The 20,198-nt window shown below is 39.0% G+C and overlaps 1 protein-coding gene across 1 annotated transcript; it reads left to right on the top strand.

The window, feature by feature from the left end:
* Positions 1–3,583: 3,583 nt before the first annotated feature.
* Positions 3,584–20,037, top strand: pkp3a (plakophilin 3a). Its single transcript, XM_042411572.1, has 13 exons — positions 3,584–3,913; positions 8,727–8,818; positions 9,418–10,172; positions 11,380–11,503; positions 12,656–12,860; positions 14,051–14,225; positions 14,715–14,829; positions 14,924–15,085; positions 15,182–15,364; positions 15,470–15,623; positions 16,812–17,007; positions 17,218–17,305; positions 18,716–20,037. Exons 1-13 carry the CDS (start codon positions 3,694–3,696, stop codon positions 18,755–18,757), a joined length of 2,511 nt encoding a protein of 836 aa, XP_042267506.1. The 5' UTR covers positions 3,584–3,693; the 3' UTR covers positions 18,758–20,037.
* The last annotated feature ends 161 nt before the right edge of the window (positions 20,038–20,198 follow it).

Raw genomic sequence — 20,198 nt, 5'->3', positions numbered from 1 at the left:
CTGCTGGAGGTGGAGCTAATTTCAACTACTTTATAAACAGTTAGCTAGTTTGAACTGGTTTAATCCAGTGGTTCCCAACCTAGGGGTCGGACCTCTTCAAAGGGTCACCAGATAAATCTGAGGGGTCGTGAGATGATTAATGGGAGAGGAAAGAAGAAAAAACAAAGATCTGAAACACAAATCTGTTTTCAGTTTTTGAACTTTTTCTCTAATCTTTGATTTTGGGTGAAATATTGGATAATTTGAACATTTATTGAAATGAAACCATGTGAGAAGTTTAGAGGTAAAAATCACTATTTGGTGGAGCTGTTAACAACTCATAGACATCTGAAATGTGACCCTGACTACACACTGCTTTATGTAAGACATCAAAAGCTAAAAAGGTTGGAAACCACTGGTTTCATCTTTAACAATGTGTTGTATTTTAAAAGCTTGTTATATTATCCATTGTGTCAAATCTGCATCTGAAAAGTAACTGAAGCTGTCAAATAAATGTAGTGGAGTAGAAAGAACAATATTTTCCTTCTGAAATGTAGTGGAGTGGAAGTATAAAGTAGCATAAATGGAAATAGTCTAGTAAAGTACATGTACCTCAAAATTGTACTCAAATACAGTACTTGACTAAATGTACTTAGTCACTTTCCACCACTGGTCACCTCTATCTTCACTGGGCAAGCATGTGATTTTTTACTTATTTTTACTATTTTTCTCACTTAATGTTATTTTATTTTTTGTAATGTTTGGGTGTCCATGTGTTTTTGGCCATGTAGTGCAGTTTCAGACAGTTGGCTTATGATGCTTGAGACGGTATGGCAAGGGTGTCACTCTCACTATCTCATGGAATCACTCTCTCTGACGCACACACACACACATTGCCCTGAGTCAGTAAGCTTGAGGCTGGTTTCTGTCACTCAATATGTCTGAACTAGGCTGGGAATTCAGTAATACAGCTGCTCCAATACACCACTGTGCTGACTAAGTGATTCATCGACAAAATGTTGCAACATCCTTAAAAAAAAAAAACAGTACTGATGTTGAATTAAACACTGTAGTGAACAAATCTACAGTACAAAAAACCCCCTTCACTTCTCAGAAAGACGTTCAACCTCAGTAAAAGAGCAACAGATGTGCTAAAGAGCTAAATATACTTTTTCTGTCTTTTTTTTTTACAAACTTCTTCTTTATGTCACCATCCAACTAACTGTCTGGTTGCCCCTGTGTTAAAGTAACACACCCTGTTGTGTCATACTCTCCTCACTGACTCATCTCTCTGTTTGTGTATGCCTTGTACTTACCTACAATGGAAAAAAAAAGAATTGTATTCAGGGCGGTAACTGTTGCCATAGTCTATAGCTTTTAATACTTACTAATATCTCGCTAGATCAAATCACTTGGTTAGACAAGCAGGTACACAACATCACAGAGAACATCCAGAATCAACTCAGCCTCAATGGTAATGGTAAGTCAAAATTTATGAATAGATATTTATACCAGAATAATGTCCTTTATTGCTATTTGGATTATAAAGTAACATTTATTTCACTGAGAATGTTTTTCACCATTTTAACATTAAGTGTCTGTGAATGTGAAGCTGTGATTTATAGAGTCTACATACAAATTTCCTGAAGGTGGAGTCAATGTGAACAGATTGGGAAGGAGTAGTGTGTTTTAATATTTGCACAAAAGCTGCAGTAAAAGGTGATTTCTCAGGTAATGAGTTGATAAGCTGAGAAAAGAGGAGGGAGACAGTCATGTCTCCATAGATCTCCTACTGCATCCAGTTCAGTGTAAACTGATTGACTTTGATCTGCTTTGGGGAAATTAAATCCTCTGCTGTCCTCAAAGGAAAATGATTGGTTGATTGAAAAACCTTTTAGACGGGCAACAGTCTTGTTTTTCCTATTGTTTCTGTATTTAAACAAAGGAAGGCCATGAGGAGTCCAAAAAATAAAGCAATTATAGTGGAGATGTTTATTATTGTACTTTGGTACAACAGTGATTATTCTACCCTCTGGCCTATAGTCTACATCCAGACAGGAGGCCACTACAGACATGCAGCATGCAAGATGTAGTATTCCCACACCTTATATCAATTTATCATTGAATACACTGACTCACAGGTGCGAATAAAACGTAGGTGTTGCACCAACTAAATGATGGAGTGAGACGGCACCACACCTTTACCACTATTCCTACTTAATGTCATTTTCAAGACTGAACTAAATATCATGTCAATTTGCGAAAACATCATGGACAAAACTCTCTGACTACTCGGAGGTCAAAGGTGTTTACTGCTAAAGCATAAACTTAATGAGATATATGTGTATTAATCTAATTATTATATAAAAATATATTTAGGTAATAGCAGCATCAGAAATCATACTATATACCAATATATTTATATGTTTTAAATTTCTATAAAAATCTCCAAAATAGGTGTAAAACATGTAGATAAACTGTGTTCCAGCATAAGATATGGTCAAATGTATTTTAGATTCTCATACTCTAAGTGCTACATCTACATATGCAACACATCCAGAGGGCTGGACTCAATTACCTGTGCAATATAATTCAATGGAATACAGAAACCCTGCAGAAAATATTATATATATATTTACACCTAAAATGTTCAAAGTGTCACAAAAGTGTAGAAGCTGTGGTTTGGTGTATTGTTGCGCTGAACTGCATTACATATATTGTATTATATTATACACAGTGCATAACATGTAGGGGACAAAATAACACAAGCTTCGTATTAGCAGGGTGGATTTTTTTTCAACAGTGCATCACATCTGTTGCACAAATCTCACAGTAACAAAACCTGTACTGTGTTAAACATTTCTGGCACACTGGATAAACATGTGGCGTCATGGTGGTAGTTAATGAAAACTTTATGGTAAACTGTGGACAAAAAAAAAAACAACAACTCACATTCAGTCAACCCCATTATCAATTTGAATATGACTCATGTTGACCATATAAAGCTTCTTTGAAAGGTCTGAATAACTCTCTGCTGCTTGTTATAATGCCCACACAAGCCCTATTACATCATTATTTTTTTTGCTTGTATTTACATGATTTGATTTACAATTAAAACCTAACTCTGAGCCTAAAGGGTCCAAGATGGTGCAGTGAAATGACTTTCTTCCGATTCAAGAGAAATACAAATGATACATCCACACAATCTCTAAGTCGTCTCTTAAAATGAAAATAGGTTGTGCAAGAAAGAAAACAGAATCTTTATACCTGAAGTGAGAAAACGTGAGAAAAAATTGCTGGAGGATTCCCAAGCCTTCTGTTACATAACAAAAATAAAACGAAAAAAAAAAACATGAAAAAAAATGTTTCAAAGAATACATTGTTTCATTTATCTATAATAATGAGTCATTTTCAGATCTTTTTCGACAGACGCGATGCTTATCATAATCTCTATAATAATTTGTTTTCAAAAACTTCAACTGACGGGAGTCTGAGTCGACATAGATCGTACGTGATTGTTATCTGAAGGAAGAGCTCACCTGTGAGTCAGGTACCCGGGTCTCGGTTTTCTGAAGCTCCACCCTCCTTGTGTGCAGCTCTGACAGACTTTGTGTCTGTGCGCCTCTAGACTGTTTCAGCTGCCACGACGCAGAGCGCAAACAACCTGCGTCCGACACTTTTTTGTCCAGACGTCGTCTCGGCAAATTTTTCACAATGACCATGGCCTCAGAGAACGTGTTTTTGTCCGCTATACAGCCCAACAGCTCGGTCACCACCTACGGGCTCCCGTCCGAAATCCAGCTCGGGGACGGCGGCTCCGTTGCGGACGAGGTGGCCAGAGCGCGGCGCGTCCAGCAGCAGGTCCAGATGAGACTGGCCGAGAAGTCCACACTTCCGCGTCAGAATGGATCAGCCACACAATACGCGATGTCAGGTAAACATCAACAAGTTTCTTTACGTACTTTCACAAGGCTTCACCAGTTTTATGCTCTGCTTTGGGACAGTATGCCGTACTTGTGTGAGTCCTCAGGCTCAGGGAAGACAAATACAGGTGGTATTGTAATGGTGAGTTTATATAAACTGGCCACCTGTCTGTCCTAGAGAAGGGGAATTAAAGCTCTTATCTTATCAGTTCCTCCTTTAACCCTTTTAGTTGGTCTTACTCCATATAACTGAAATAAAATTTTATTATCTTGGGTGGTTTAATTTGGCTTCAGTGGGGAGCTTCACCACCAAATACTGGACATCCCATAAAACTGTTATAGTCCTGTTATTGTTTTTCAAATATTAGCCACCCCCCCAACCACACCACACAAGCATATTCATAGATTGTGAACATGAGGATTATTAGGGCTTCAATTAAAGATTATTTACACCTCTACGGATTATTTTCTAGATGAATTGTTTGGTCTCAGAATACCAAAACATGCCCATCACAAGTTCCCAGAGCCATGGTGACATCTTCAAATGTCTTGTTTTGCCTGATCCACACTCGAAAAACCCAAAGATATTTGCATTTAAGAGGCTTCAGGCATACAAAATAACTTAAACAATTAATCCAGTTTCAAAAGATTTGCAGATTAATTGACTAATGGATTAATTAACCAATCGTTTCAGCTCTAAAGATGACCAAAAGTAACTTTTCCTTTATTTTATTGGAACCCACTTCAAACTTTCCCAAAGTGACTCATATCAATGAAGTAGCTTTTACTTTCATGTGCATGCATTAATACGCCTGGTGTGTGGGGACTTTTTTGCATGGGGTTTTTTGTGCGTGCTTCTTCCTGTTTTATTGTTACTTGTCCATCCAGCTGCTCTGAAGGTTCATAGCAGATGAACATATGCTGGAGCCTCGTGCAGCAATCTACACTATGGAGTCTACCTGTACATGAGAAAGGGTTAATGTGTAACAGGCCCGAACAAGTGCCGCTTTCATGAACTTCCCTGATAGCAGACTAAGGTGAAAGCCTCCCTCTGTTGGATTGGGTTACAGGTCTTACTCAGCTTTAAGAGGTGAGGGTTCAAGAGATGCCTGGGCAATGACAGTGTCATGGGAACCAGCTGTTGTCTGTGTTCAAAGATGTCGTATTGTCACATGTTGTCTGTCTGAACCGTCTTGGCACGCAGACAAAGTTGAGATGGGATTATTATATAAGCGGTGGTGAGACTCCCACATGGGGAATGAAAGGTTTCCAGGAGAGTTGGGAATTAGTTAACTTAATTGATTTGAAATCTGGCCCTGCTTGTTGTTCCATGATGCATGAAGGCATTCTTTCACGTCCCATAATTCACTGTGTTCAACTAAACTACAGTGAGCAGGCAGAGCAGCTTGACCTCCAGACCTTGTTTATATGACCCTTTATATTCTGGGTTGTGTGGTGACATCAGAAGAGCATTTTTCTCACTTGTCTAGTTTCAGTATTTCCCCGAGGCGCCAACAATACCTGCCTCGACAGCCCGACACAAACATTCTGTTCGTGCCTTTTTTGATAGCTGGAATGCTTTGGGACATGTAACACATCTGCTAAATAGGTCACTTTCTTTTTTTGTTTCTATTACACTTGACAATACACTAGTCAGACATAGCTGCGGTGTATTAAAAACTTGGCTGAGTGTGATGTTTTACAGTGTTATATGTGCCCATCCTTTGCCCTGGGCTTTGCTGGGTGGAAGACAGAGTTGTAAAATGTGTTCCCGTCATATCCATCCTCTTTTGCAACCTGTAGAAGAGGGAGAAAAAAACAGGGATCGCTGCCATTCCAGCAGTTTGTGGCTTTCGAGAAGCTCATTACCAGTGCATGAGCTTTGAGACAATTCACACGTGAGGAAAACACTCAGATAACCTGCTCCTCTTTTGTATCTAAATGCTACCTGCAAATGTTCATTCATGACAATGACAAATTGGTAGATGGAGGAATGTTAGCAGAAAGGGAGAGTGGAAAAAATATTTATGAGGAGTGTGTGTGAAGTCAATAACATAAAAATAAAACTCAATGGAGGTTTGCAGGGTGTGTTTTCTGTGTGTTGTAAAAGCTCTCAGGTGTGTTGGGTGTTGCCGGGGTTGGGCTGGGGCCGGGCCAGGGACATGTGAGTCATTCTCCTTTATACCAACTGGTTTTGTGTGTGTGTGTGTGTGTGTGTGTGTGTGCTCAAAAGTAATGAAGCATGAAGACAGTTCAATTCTCCCTTCTGCTCACATGGGAAGTGTAAAACCTACAACTGTTTAGACTTAACATACAAACATACAAGCATGGCTACACACATAAAGTTATCTTATTGTTATGTTTCATCAGATTACTTTATTATTTTATTTGGGACCTTTAGTTGCAGTCTCACAACAGTAGCCTCTTCATTGAGTGTTTGGGCTCCCTCAAAGCAATAAATCAGTTTGTTGTGAATCAATCAGTGCGGCCTGGATTTAACAATAATCACTCACATGTCATTCTCTAAACACTCACACTCTCTAAACACTCATAGAGGCAGAGGACAATCATCCAGGTTTTGAGGTTAAAACTGGGTGGAAACAATTAGAGTTTAAAAAAAACCTGCATTACACAACCAATCCAAAGTCTTTAGGGCGGCCCTTCATATTGGGGCGGTGACATGCAGTTCACTATGGAGGAGAATGAGGGGAGAGCATCATTTCCGTTAAGGCGTGTCCTTGACAAAATGTAAAGGGCGTAGGTTTGTTAGCAGCTGTTTTTGCCGCTGTTAAAGCAACTACTGAGCATTTAGAAATCCCCAGACTTCAGCAGGTGGAAATCTCTGATTGCCTGGTATTGCAAGACTATTCAAAAGGTGTTTTGAAGGTGTCAATGGTGTTCAAACACTGACTGCTGGTTACTTTGTTAGCGTTGTAACTTAAGGGGTGTCTGAAATATTTAACAGATGTTTGATGGATTGCTATTAAATTTTGTACAGACATTTATGTTCCCTAAACAATGAATCCAAAAGACTTTGGTGCCTTTTCTACTAGCTCCACATTTTTGCTTTTTAGTCAAATGTCAACAATTATTGCATTGATTTCCATGAAATTTTGTTCAGACAGACATGTCCTTCCAGGATGACTTGTAATTTTAATCTAGCACCGTCATTAGATCAGAATTGTAATTTTTCTAGTACTTTGGTACCTGCAAAAAAGAATGACATTATCATCACGCTGGCTGTTCTTTTTGTTTAGTCATAATTAGGAAATTACAGGGTGAACAACTGATTCCTAAGAAAATATTTTGGCACATAATGAGAAATGAAATAAACATAATAACACGGTTAGTAGATATATATAATTAACAGGGTTTGTTGCTTCCAGTCGACCCAGGTGTTTTAGGGGATGAACTATGACTCCTGCCAACATTTTGCTGCATGTCTGCCATCAGTCACAACTCACCTGTCAGGTCACTCTGTATTCTGGTACAAGAGCAAAACATTCACACACTCTGTGTTGAGAAAGCAGAGCGAGAGTCTTTATGTGTCAGATGTAAACTGTTCCCAAAGTGAACGGTAACCAGAGACCTCAGACCTAGTGACTGTGTGTGCAACTGAATCGTCTTCAGAGAGACTGCCTTTCATGCAGATCATTGCTGTAAATTAACCACATAACATCTTGATATAACCGTCATGCTGAAATTAAAGCTACAGTCACTTTGCTGTCCTTGGTAATTTGACTTTTTTCTTTCTTTAACTCTCACTTTTTTCTATGTTTAAGGTAGGTCTTCTACAAAAGAAAGTCAGTCTGAATTATGTTTAAATTAACTTATACGAATAGCAATGCATTAAATAACAGCAGACTAAATAAATTTACGTTTTAATTTATAAACATGAGCTCATAAAAGTAAACAGGATTAAATTTTCATTGTGTCGGCGATTGTGTTGTTATGTGCAGTAACGCCTCCAAGGTCAGTGTTGACTTGATGCTGTATTATTTATGTATGTCACAGAGCTCAATGATCAGTTGACACAACAAACACTATTAGAAGTGTTCATGTTCAAGACTGTAGGTTACAGTATTCTCCTGGTTAAGGCATTTACTAGGATAGCCAACATTTTTCTGCTTTCTATGTGATACTCAAACAACATTAATCAATGTTTTTAGAAATACACATTACATTACAAATACACATTATATTTCTTATTGCTGTCAAAGCAAAGAAAAGGCATTGGTCACATTTTCTGTCCGTACTTAACCTTTCAGTAGTTGATTCAGGAGCACAGTCAGCAGTTGAGTTCAGAATAAAGAGAAATGGAAAGTCTGTATTTGCAAAAGAGAAAATATTTTTTAATACTTCTCGTGCAAACACTAAAGCGAAACAGGAACAATGGCTGCGACATAACACGCCAAAACACTGCCCACTGAATTTGACAGTGATACTACTACTTTTAGAATTAGGAAGTTTTAGTCATGAAATTCCCCCTAAGGTGCTGATGAGCTTTTTAGCTGGAAAACGTTTCAAGAAGAGACAAATGTTCTTATAAGTAAGAAACATGTCAACATTTTAAATCAAAGTGTGACATTTCTTGCTGTTCATACACATTGTTTTTCACATTTAAGTTTTGTGAATTGACGTTTTAAGATGGTTCAACATGTAGGTCAGAAAAGAATTCAGGGTAAACATTCTTGGGAGGGGGCAATACAATTATTCTTTTTATCAATAAGAAATTATTGGCTGTTTTTTATACAGTTGTATCATTGTTATCGGTGTGATATTGTATTTAGTCATTATGTGTTGTATTTCTTTGCTTCACTTCAGACTATGGCGGTTCTTCAACTATGAAATATCAGACCTATAATCCAGGTTACAGCTCTAAATCATCCTACATGTACTCAGGCTCCAAAACAATGGTGAGTACAACATCTTTATATCACTTTTACATTTCAGCATGTATTCACACATATTATGGGAATAGTGATCTGTTCACCTCATGTGTCATTTAACTGGATGTTCTAAAAAAAAACACATCATCAGTGACCCTCTGTTGGGTCACCCAGGTCACAGGATGTGTAGTATTTCACAGTAAGCTGTGACAAGTTCAGCTCAGGGTTTTCAAGTCCACCCTCTAGATTCCTCTGTTTTCAACAGGAAGACATTGGCTTTGCGCCACAGACGTTTGAGCTACGAGCGTAATCAGGACTTAAAAAATACCAACGTCAAGAGACCTGAGATTGCATTTTAGACTTTCACATGCTGTCCAATCTGTCTACATTTTATATTTAAGACAATAAAGAAGCTCTTTTCTCCCAAATATGTGATAAATGGAAATGAATATAACAAATAATACAGAGAGCATGACCTTTGTTTCACCAGTGGTAGTCATATCCCCATGGTCAAATTTTGAAACCACTTTTCTTCAAATTCACCCACACATGCAGCACACTAGAACATAATGAGTAACTCTGTTTACACAGTTGATTATAAAATTTACTCCATTATTCATTTTTAGGGTCCACGAATAACCCAGAAGTCAGGCTTCAGCTGCCAGTCTGCTAGCCCAGTCATGACCCAGTTCCAGAAGATCAGTGTAGGGGGTGGAGGAGTTGGTGGTAGCGGTGGTGGTGGGACTTATTACCGAGAAGACGTACGCATAGGTGGCTACCAAGGGAACACCAGGCCGCAGAACCGAATGGACCTGGAAACCGCCTCCCTGCATTCACTCCGGCAGCAGCCAATGCAGTATCCCTGGGCGGTCGATAGCAGCGATGCTGGCAGCATGGTCTCCGACCGGGACGCCACCTACGGGCGCCAGTACGCCCAGAGCACAATGAATGGCTACACCAGCCAGGTGAGACAAGGAGGAGGCACTATGCGCCGATCTCTCAGTGGCACTCTCTCCCGTGGCGGAGGGATGGCAGGAGGAGAGACAGAGATTATCCAGCAGCAACATTCCTTCAAAGGCCCAGCCCACCGCACCATTAGCAGGATTAACAACCGAAACCGGATGAGCATGGGCTCCATGTCTGGGACCCTGCAGCACCAGATGTCGTCAGGTGGGAGCATCTATGGAGGAGGAGGGGACAGAGTGGACAGAGGGTTCATCGCATCTGGAGTGTCCTCTGGTTCCCAGGGGAACCTAATGATGCAGCGTCAGAGTAACCTGTCACATGCCATGTCCATGAAAAGCTTACACAGTGTGGGCAAAGGTGTGGACATTTACAATGGGCAGATGCAGATAGGAGCCAGCATGGGCAACCTCAGCGGGTGAGAAGCTCACATCTCATTGTTTCTGTTCATATTCACAAGGATCTTTTAATTTACAGCACTGAATATCATGTTCTTGTAATTTAACTAACAAATCTTAATGTGGAATGGTAGGCTGTACATGCAAATCAGTATTTGCAGAAAAGGCCTCTGTTTACACTTGGTTGGTTAGGTTTTATCAGCTTCAACAACCAAACTGCGTACATGATGATGTTGACTGATATGAGAAGATTAAAGGATAAGGCTGGAGATATTCATTATTTTTCTTATTGTCTCTAAATCCCATGAAAAACCAACAATAAATACATCCTTCTAACAGGTTTTGACTGTTGCCAAAGCTTGATACATCTTATTCCTCTGCTCCATAGAGCCCCAAAAACTGTTAAAAACACACAAAGAGCCAAATTGTTGCACTGGATGACATTACTACAGTGAACAGCTATCATACAGTATGTACTCACTATTTACTCCCATCCTAAATGGCTGCAGTGTTCAGATATTTTAGAAAATTACTGAGCCTTTGTGAAAAATGCTGTTATTAAAGATTTATGTCTTCAGTAGGAACAAGTGGGCTTGGGGCTGAAAACCACAGACAGGGTAGAGAAGTCTGAAAGTATTGAAAGACTGACAAACACATTGTTGGTTTTGGTCTTTGTTGGTTTATTCTGGGATTTGTTGAGAACAAGAAAAATATAGAATAATGCTTTAATGTCTTTTTCCTTAATACTTATCAACGGAGGTGACAGCTCTTCTAATTCTGGTGACTAAGTTTTATCTTTCCTGAACATCAGTGACATTCTAGCAAATGTGATTCATCAGTATGATGGTGTCACAACTTTTCATGTGTCAAGAGGTTTTAGTGAGTGACTGTGTGATGTGAATAGTGTATTGCCTAAGAGCTGTGGATTGGGAGGTGGCTCCATAGTTGCAGGACTGGTTTTGGGTGTGGTCGCTCAGTTTCAGGCCTCACATTTCACACATCCCACATCGTGTGGTTAGCTGAATTGGATTTGCAGACCACTGTGTGATTTAGAAGAGATTCAAGAAAAAAACAAATCATCTTTGAATCATTACTGTGGCTGCTCTATTGCATTTTTTTGAACATTCAATTTGCATATTTTGTGCAACCATGCATAACAGCAGGGTAATGATATAATTGTATGTTTTAGATTCTTTGGTTTAATTTTTCCACTTGCTTGTTTGGCAGGATCAACACCTTGGACATGCCCACAGCAGTGCAGTACCTGAGAGAGCCTGATGCTGCTCTGCAGGTCCTGGGGGCTGCATACATTCAACATGAGTGTTACAATGACAGCGATGCCAAAAATGAGGTACCTCAAAGAGATTAGACTTGTGTTTAGAATTCCTCTCTGTCTTTCCTCTGCAATCCCTTATTGAGAAACTCGGTCAGGAAAATAGTTTTCCTTCAATTATGTGTTCATTGATGCATGTTTCTCCATTTCTGGGGACATAAAATAGCTACAGCTTTGCTTCCATTCTGGTGTGTTCTAGTTGTTACACATGTTGCTCAATTATTATCATTGCTGTGAAGATATGTGGACTCTGCCCTGTTTAGGTGTTTTGTACTTTAGAGTTGAAAACCCTTATCAGATGTGACAGACACCATTTTGGCAGTTCAGTCGCCTAATTTGGTCTGGTGCTTTTAGTTTGTTGATGTTATTTTTAGCTCTGAAGATATTGCTTCTTTTTCTGGTTTTGGAGTTGGTGTTAAATGAGATCTCTGAACATTTCTGATATCCAAATGATTTCATATTAAAAAGAGTAGTTCAGCATTGTTTGCATGGACATAAAAAAAACAAATATTGTTTATTTAACCTTTTCAAAACCAAAGTGTAAAAACAAAAAGTTGTGATTTTACAGGGCATTATGGGCTTGACTTCAGGAAGTCACTGCACACAGTCACAAAATAGCTTTAGAGGGACTAGTAGGAAGATGTTGTTACCTTTGGCCAGAGCCCAGCTAGTGGTTTGCCCCCTATTTCCAGTCTTCATGCTAAGCTAAGCTAAGGTCCAGCTGCAAGCAGCAGCTTCATATTTAGCAGGCAGATATGAAAGTGGTATTGAATCTCCTCATTTAATTTTCTGTAGGAAAGTAAATAATGAATTTGGCAATTCTGAGTGGCTGTATCATAAAAATAAAAACAAAACAATTGACAGCCTTGTATGCCAGTGCACCATGGATCCAACCCTGGTATCCTTAGAGGAATGATTGTACCAGTTTTCACTGAGATTGTCTAATTTTTCTACAAATAAAAAATTATGTTAGAATAAATTAAAGACGCTTTAATCACAAAAAAATTCTACACATAAGGGCTTTAATCCATGAGACGATTGTTTACAACTAGTTTCTACAAATGAATGATTAAAAACTTTGAATCACCTAATCATGGCAGACAATCAGGTTACTAAAACATACATAAAAAAGTCCAAAACAGAACACTTTTTTCTGTCCCCCCTCCCAAGGTTCGTCACTGCAAGGGCATCAGCGAGCTGGTGAAGCTGTTCAACTCCGAAAACCAGGAAGTGCAGCGTTATGCCACTGGTGCCACACGCAACCTTATCTATGAGAATATGGACAACAAGGTGACCCTGATCGAGGAGGGCGGCATCCCTCAGCTTGTGGAAGCACTTAAGGACTCTGATGATGAGCTCCACAAGAACATCACTGGTAGGAAAATCCAGGTCCTAGTCATTAAAACAAAAACATGACACAACATGCAGAGGTGATCTCAGAATGCTGGTTTTGGGATTTTGCCTCAACCATAAAAATGAATGTAAATTAGTCACAGTATCTGGATGCAACATGATCTTGGCAGTGTTCAGTTATTTGTGTCCTTGAAATTCTTTGAGCCCACAGCAGCCTTTGAAGTTGATACTATTTCACACCAAACTAATAAGAGGATGGCAAGCTGCAACTAGCGACTTTTACAGGAATCCACAGATTGTCAGTTTTTACTGTAATCAAATTGTAGTGTGAGATAGTTTCATTTTTTAAGAGGAGATGGTGAGGAACTCTTTCTTTCAATATTCTTTCTTTTAGTGAGTGTGCTGTCGTTTATTCAATGCTTGACTGTCTGTCTGTTTCCATTTGGCTCAGCCTTCATCTGCAGTCATTATTCACAAGTATCTGTTGTTAATGGAACTGACTTTCATACTTTCTCATAAGATTAACTCCTTGAAAGTTTAGAAAATGTGTGTTGCAACTCCAACTCCCCTGTGTGTAAATTTGAAAGGCATATGCAGTGTGTCTGAGTACACAGAGCAGGAGGTTGAGCTGCCGTCTTTTCTGTGGGGTGTGTGAAGAGGGGAGCAAGGGAGTGTTTATGGAAGTTGTCTAGGCCTGTGGGCCAACAGTATATCTGCCACTCCCTTTTATGAGTGAAGGCCTTGTCACGTTTTCCTTTGAACTGTCACACCTTGATTTGTATCCATCTTAATGTTGAAATACTTGTGTCTATGTCACATGTTCAGTAAGAAACTTTAGGAAAGTGGTTAAAGACAACACAGCAACTGTGCCTATACATGTTTTTCTGGGTAGTTTGTCAAAATATGACACGGAGGTCTTGTCTTGGCCACATACTGTAGTACCACTGTCAGATAGAACCCATGTACCTCCCACATCGTAATCCAGGTTTTAGCTTCACTGCCATTTAAGTATTTCTCATATGTTTTGAAAGGGATTCATGTCCAAGTACAAGAAAGTGAAAAAGTGTTACTGTAAAAAAAAAAAATAAGGTAGAGTGTCCAAAAGTTCTTACATTCAGGTTGAGAAATGAAACACTAAAGAAGTAACAGAAATATGGAAAATTAATTACAAATGTCAGTTTTGCTGATGCTCCCCCTGGTGTGTTTGTGTAGGTATCTTGTGGAACCTTTCATCCAAAGACAACCTGAAGGAGAAACTGGCCAGAGAGATACTTCCTGAACTGACAGAGAAGATCCTCATTCCTCTGTCAAGCAGCGGAGACTCCGGGGGCATCCAGCAGTCGCCCTCCGAGGCAGACATCTTCTACAACACCACAGGATGCCTCAGGTGCAGCTCACTTATCTGTGTCTTCTCTCAGTGGTTGCAATATGCTGCTTCATTAACATGGATTTCTCCTGCTGGTTCACCTGTGCATGCTTGTTCTCCCATGACCATATTTGCATGTGAAGAACTTGTTTTTGGGAGGACACTTCAACTCATGTGTCAGCTAACAGCTATAGGAGCTTTTATCATCCCCATCACGCCCCAGTTGTTTAGTTCTGCTCTGTTTGAGTGCACCCTGGAGGGTTTTTATCTCCAAATTAAGTACCATTAGGGGAATATTTGCAATGCTCCCTGCATGATTTGTATCATGTCATTGTGAAATCTGTGCTGCAGCACAGTGCCAGTAGGAGTGCAACCCCACTCCTTTCCCTAGCCAGACTGAATTGCTATCTCTATTTGCACCATCTGGCTAAACTAATGGCATTCATGGTTTCTGACAGAATTTTACCTGAAATAGCTTTCTGACCTTTCACTCTCTCTGTTTGTGTTCAGGAATCTGAGTTCAAATGAGAAGACCCGTCAGCAGATGAGAGAAACACACGGACTGGTGGATTCTTTGGTGGGCTACATCAAGGCCTCGCTAGATGAGAACAAGACAGAAGACAAGGTGAGACAAGACGAGATGGAGCTTCATTTATGCTGTTTCTGTCTTACCCTTACTGTGTGTATTAATTTGCCTGTGTGTGTGTGTGTGTTTCTAGGGGGTGGAAAATGCAGTGTGTGTCTTGAGGAACCTCTCCTACCAGCTCTACGCTGAGATACCTCCATCTGCTCTGATCCGCCTGGAAGGACCAACCAGAGCTCAAGACTCAGGGAAGGACTCCATCGGTTGCTTTACACCTCAGAGCAGGAAAGCCAAAAATGTAAGTGCACGTGAGATTTACCCATCAGCATTTTTTGTGCAAGGACCAGAACATCAGTCTCAACGCTGCCTCCTTCTATCTTTCTTCCCCTAACAGAAGAAGAACCAGGATCTCACTACTTTCACCGAGGTTGCTCGCGTGCCAAAGGGGATTGAGTGGCTGTGGCACCCTCAGATAGTGGGGCTGTACAACCGCGTGCTGCATCAGTGTGAGATCAACTCCACCACCCGCGAGGCGGCTGCTGGAGCCCTGCAGAACATCACAGCTGGAGACAAGAGGGTGAGCATTGAGCAGCACATGAATCAGTACTCCTGTAAAGCATTCAAACGCTATAATCTCAGTTTGTTTCACATTTGAATCGTCTTTCTCTCTTCTTATCTGCAGTGGGCTTCAGTGCTGAGCCGGGTGGCTGTGGAGCAGGAGCGCATGCTACCAGTGCTGCTGGACCTGCTGCGTACCAACAATGACCTGGAGCTGCGTTCCCTCACAGGCTTCCTCCGAAATCTGTCTCGCCATGCCAGAGATAAGAGTGACATGGGTCAGTCTTTCATTTTTTCATCCTGTTATTTATAAAGAATTTGATGCCTCTGAGTTACCCGTTAATAGAGTATACATATAACCTATTTAATAGAATTTGTTGTTGTATCACATTTGAGACATATTCCAGTAATTTGTGCATTATGAGACTCTTTCACCAGAATTCAGAGGTGATTTGCCGAGTTGTAGTCCGTCTGTTCCCCAGCACTGCCGTCACTTTCTTTAATAAAGAAGCAATAAAGAAACCATGATAATTTAAATGTTTTAAGTAACTTGCTTAATGTTGAAATGTTAATACTATTGAATTTATAGAATTGAAATATTTTACTTTGAATTTATGTGGTGTGAAGTGTGCTCTTTGAAATGTCCAGTAGGGTCCATAAATTCAGAGAGAAAAGTCAATAATTTAAAAAAAAAAAGAAAAAATTTAAGTTGCTCAAATTCAGTCAAATTCTGATTCAATAATTCAACTCAAGTCAGAGAATCATGCTGCTTAAATATGATTGGTAAAATTTAAAATGAAAAACTCAAACTTGAACAACTGGATTGGTATCCTGCATGTGCAAGTTTGAATTTCTCAGTTAAATTTTTGTGTCTTACGATCAAGTTTTTGAAATTTCAAAGAGGAGAAAAAAGGGAGAATACAAGTATAAATATTAAATCCAGATGGATGGCTTTCAAGGTGAAATATTTGAGTGCTTTTCTGTAAGTTCGGTGCTATTTAAATATCAACATGAAGTTTTCAGTAGTGGATATTCTGTTGTTTATAAGATTCTAATTTTTTACGGCTATTATTTGGTAGTTTTTGTAATCATGTGCACTTTTTTGCTTTTCACAGCTCAGTCTCAGTAAATCAAAACAGCTGTTTGGGAGATTAGATGTAAACTGTATCAGGCCACATTCAGTCACTGAGATCCCTCGTTTTTCACAACACTGAGCACTGAAGCACTGAGCTGAACACTAACTAATGTTTTAAATCATGGTCTGATTAATACCAAACACAGATGACAGATGACTTGTTCAAATGTGAATTATTGTGAAGATAAGTATTTACCAAAAACAACTGGCAGTGAGGAAATCATGTTGACTACAAACCAGAATTAATTATTTAATTGTGATATTTTTCATCATGTAAATTGAGTAGTAACATTAAACTTATCATCCTAACAATACTCTTTGCGTAATTCAGCTACAAAGGTGGTGAACAACCTTGTGACCAAGCTGCCTGACGATGGACGTCAGAAGGAGCCCTCGAGCGAGGTGGTGGTCAACATCTGTGGCGTTCTCAATAACTTAGTGACCAGCACCTCCGTAGCTGCCAGAGACATCACCTTCTTCGATGGCCTGACAAAACTGGTCGCCATCAAGAACTGTCACGACAACAGGTGAGTGGTCTTTAAAACAGGAACTAAATGATTTCTGAGGTGAACATGCTGCAATGTACAGACGTTTGCATTAGTGTTATTATTATATCTTATTTATATTTACTATCATATATTTCATCCTGTAGTTGACAAAAATGTGTTTCACTGCTGATCTTCTCACAAGAGGTTTTTTGTACCGAAGTGTTAACCTTGGATGAATCTTTTTTCTAGCACTGCAAAGATAAAAGCAGCCAAAGCAGCAGCCACAGTTCTCAGCAACATGTTCCAGTACAAGAAACTGCACAAAGACTACAAACAGGTAGGAGACACTAAAAATGAGCTCTACATAATTGACTGGAAAGATCAATAGTATTTTTATCAGCAGAATACTCTTTTTAGTGTTGATCACATCCAGGCAGATGCCTCAAAAAAGTAACTCTCTCAAATCATGAATGTTCAAAGTTATTTATAATTGTATTACCTTACCATCAAGTCACACAGTAGTAGTAGTAGTAGTAGTAGTTTTAAACATTAATAGATATGTTGAAACATGTTTAAAACATGTTGATGAGTGGGTGGTTGTTTTTTACAAGTTTCAGTCATTGAAAGCACAAAAAAAAAAAGAAAACGTGTGGATGAGTAACACCTGATGAATAAAAAATGACATTTAGCCAACTTTTATTGATGCATGATTACAGTTTACCGCACTTCAGGACATCTTTTATTGACTTAAAAGAATTCTCAGAAAACAGCTGCTCTCAATTTTTTAATTGAATAAAGAACTTTTTTTTTATCTGTCAGCTTTCAGCTCTCATTCTTCAAACATTACATTCATATTTAAATCAAAATTAGAAAAGACACCTCAAAGTTAAATTCAGATCCTTGGTTAACCCCCAAAATGGCACCCTCAGTTTAAAAAACTTTTAAAAAAACTTATGAAGACAGACAAGAACAATGATTTAAATTGTTCATGTGGACTGCCACAAAGAATTTGAAGCCCGGTGGAAAAGCTTTGTCTTCGTGGCGCCCCACCCTTGTTCTTATATCTGTGTGTGTGTGTGTGTGTGTGTGTGTGTGTGTGTGTGTGTGTGTGTGTGTTTGTCTCTGCATGTGCCGGAGCATGAAAAAAGAGTGAGAGTGACAGAAACGATGTGTGTTGTCTGTGTGTGACAGATGACATTCCTCACTCTCTGTAATTTAATCTCTCATCGGTTGGAAGGCACATGTTCAATAACTATATATCTCTGGCTGTTGACACTTCAACTCTTTCAACATACACATACACACACACACCCAGTCCTGCATGTCCGCGTCTTGGGCAGGACTAGGTAGGTTTACTGCCTTTATACAGATCACGGCTTGCCCCTCCCAAGGGTGCGGTGTGAAGCTTATTTCCTAAGGAACAAGTCCCAACAGAGCAAAAATGCCTTATTGTTTGTCCTATGTACAGTTTCAAATGCTCAAACCAACTTGGTACATGATTCAAAAAAATTGTACACAAATAAAGCTATATAAACACTGGATTAATTGCATAACTCTCAGATGGTCTGAATGAACTTGAGTTGTACTGTGAGCTTAGAAGTCACCCAGATGGAATTCCATTGAGGGAGTTTTTGTTGACACATCTGTCAGTTGTCATATTTGACAAAATACTTTTATGCACAGTGATTTTTTTGTGTGTGTGTGTTCCGTGTTTATACAACGTCCATTTTGCTTCTTTGTGTTACAGAAAGGGTTTACAAGACCGGATTTTGCCGATACGACAATGTAAAAGAACGTGATCAGTCCTACACTCTACCAGCAACCTATGAAGAAATCTAACCCTTCCATACCATCCAAAGATAACGTAGGCTCAGTTTTTATCTGTATCCATACTTGATAAGTGATAAGAACATGAACATACAAGCGACGGAGGATTCACCCCGGCGGAAAAGGACTTCCTGTGTATTTTAAAACTCGATGGACAAATCAGTACAAATGTGGATCCAGTACGTTGGACTATTGATGGACTCAGATGCAAATGTGTGCACCTTAAGCATTTACTCTCTTTGTTTAAACACTGTATGTTTTAGTGTGGAATCAGGGATTTCTTTTCTGTCAGAGCAACGTGTATCCAGATGAAACTGCAACTGTTTGTGTTTCAGTTTGGACAACATGGTGGAGACTTTGTGCCTTGTTTTCTCACTGTTGCAACTCATTTACAATCAAATGTGGTACTGACATGGCATTTTTGTAAATATTGCTTTCTCTTTTACACAGAAATCAGATGTAATTTTTTATATACGGTACTTTGTTTTTGTAGTTTTTGGATAGATAAATATGTTCTATCAGGAACATAATGTGTTTATGAATGAGTCAAAATATCTGAATGTACACCAGAGGAGATTTATAGAAATAGTTTGCTGAAATTTGGATGTTAATACATTTGATTCAGAAATCTTGGGATAATGGTTGTACCTGCAAAGTTCATTTTTGTATCTAGTTATGCGCTTTTCAAAGATGCAAAATCTTAGTCTTGTTATACAAAATGCTGATGTGTGACGTTTGCAATCACTTTGTCTAACAGATCTCAGACTTTATTTTTCTTTTTCATGCCAGTTTAACTGCTGTTTATCTGATGTAATTAATGGTGTGTGTGTGTATGATACACAGGGGGTTAAAAAATGATGCAGTTATAACTTTGTTTTCAGAACAAATATAATATTTGTTTGGTATTTGAAATCTTTTTTTATAAATGTTTATTAATGCCAATAACAAAATTCGACACCTTTCAGATTTGGGTCACATTTCTGAAATCTAATTTTTTCATATTGGCAAGTTTAATATTCTAAAAATATTTTAACTTGTAAGCATTCATACAAAAAGGTTTGTTGCAAAAATCTCAAATATTAACTGCTCTTTGGCGATAAGTGCTGACCTTGTGTTTCTGTGTTTTGTTTAAAGCTGTTTTAATATCTCTTTGTTTAATATCTTTAAATCTTTGTGTTGTGTACAGGCAGATGTAGCATCTGGATATTTTTCAGCTAATAAAGAGAAAGATTTGAATAATAATTATCATTTTTTTAAGTGTCTCGCGTGTGTGTGTGCCACAGCATTTACTGCAGCTGTACAGACTGACACTAACATGGTGAAATGTTGGCCACTCCCTGTTTACATATTTGCTCCTGCTCAGACAGGAACAATACAAGACCTTCCCTGCTGCACCCTTATTT

This window comes from Thunnus maccoyii, chromosome 5, assembly GCF_910596095.1.
Source record: "Thunnus maccoyii chromosome 5, fThuMac1.1, whole genome shotgun sequence".
In the NCBI taxonomy this organism is placed as follows: Eukaryota; Metazoa; Chordata; class Actinopteri; order Scombriformes; family Scombridae; genus Thunnus; species Thunnus maccoyii.
Note: the sequence above shows the minus strand (reverse complement) of the source record. Positions and strands in the feature narration are given on the sequence as shown.

Coding starts and splice junctions, on each gene's coding strand:
- pkp3a (XM_042411572.1), top strand. CDS start 3,694: ATGACCATGGCCTCAGAGAACGTGTTTTTGTCCGCTATACAGCCCAAC. Junction 10,173..11,379: donor AGCATGGGCAACCTCAGCGG/GTGAGAAGCTCA, acceptor CTTGTTTGGCAG/GATCAACACCTTGGACATGC. Junction 17,306..18,715: donor TGCACAAAGACTACAAACAG/GTAGGAGACACT, acceptor TTTGTGTTACAG/AAAGGGTTTACAAGACCGGA.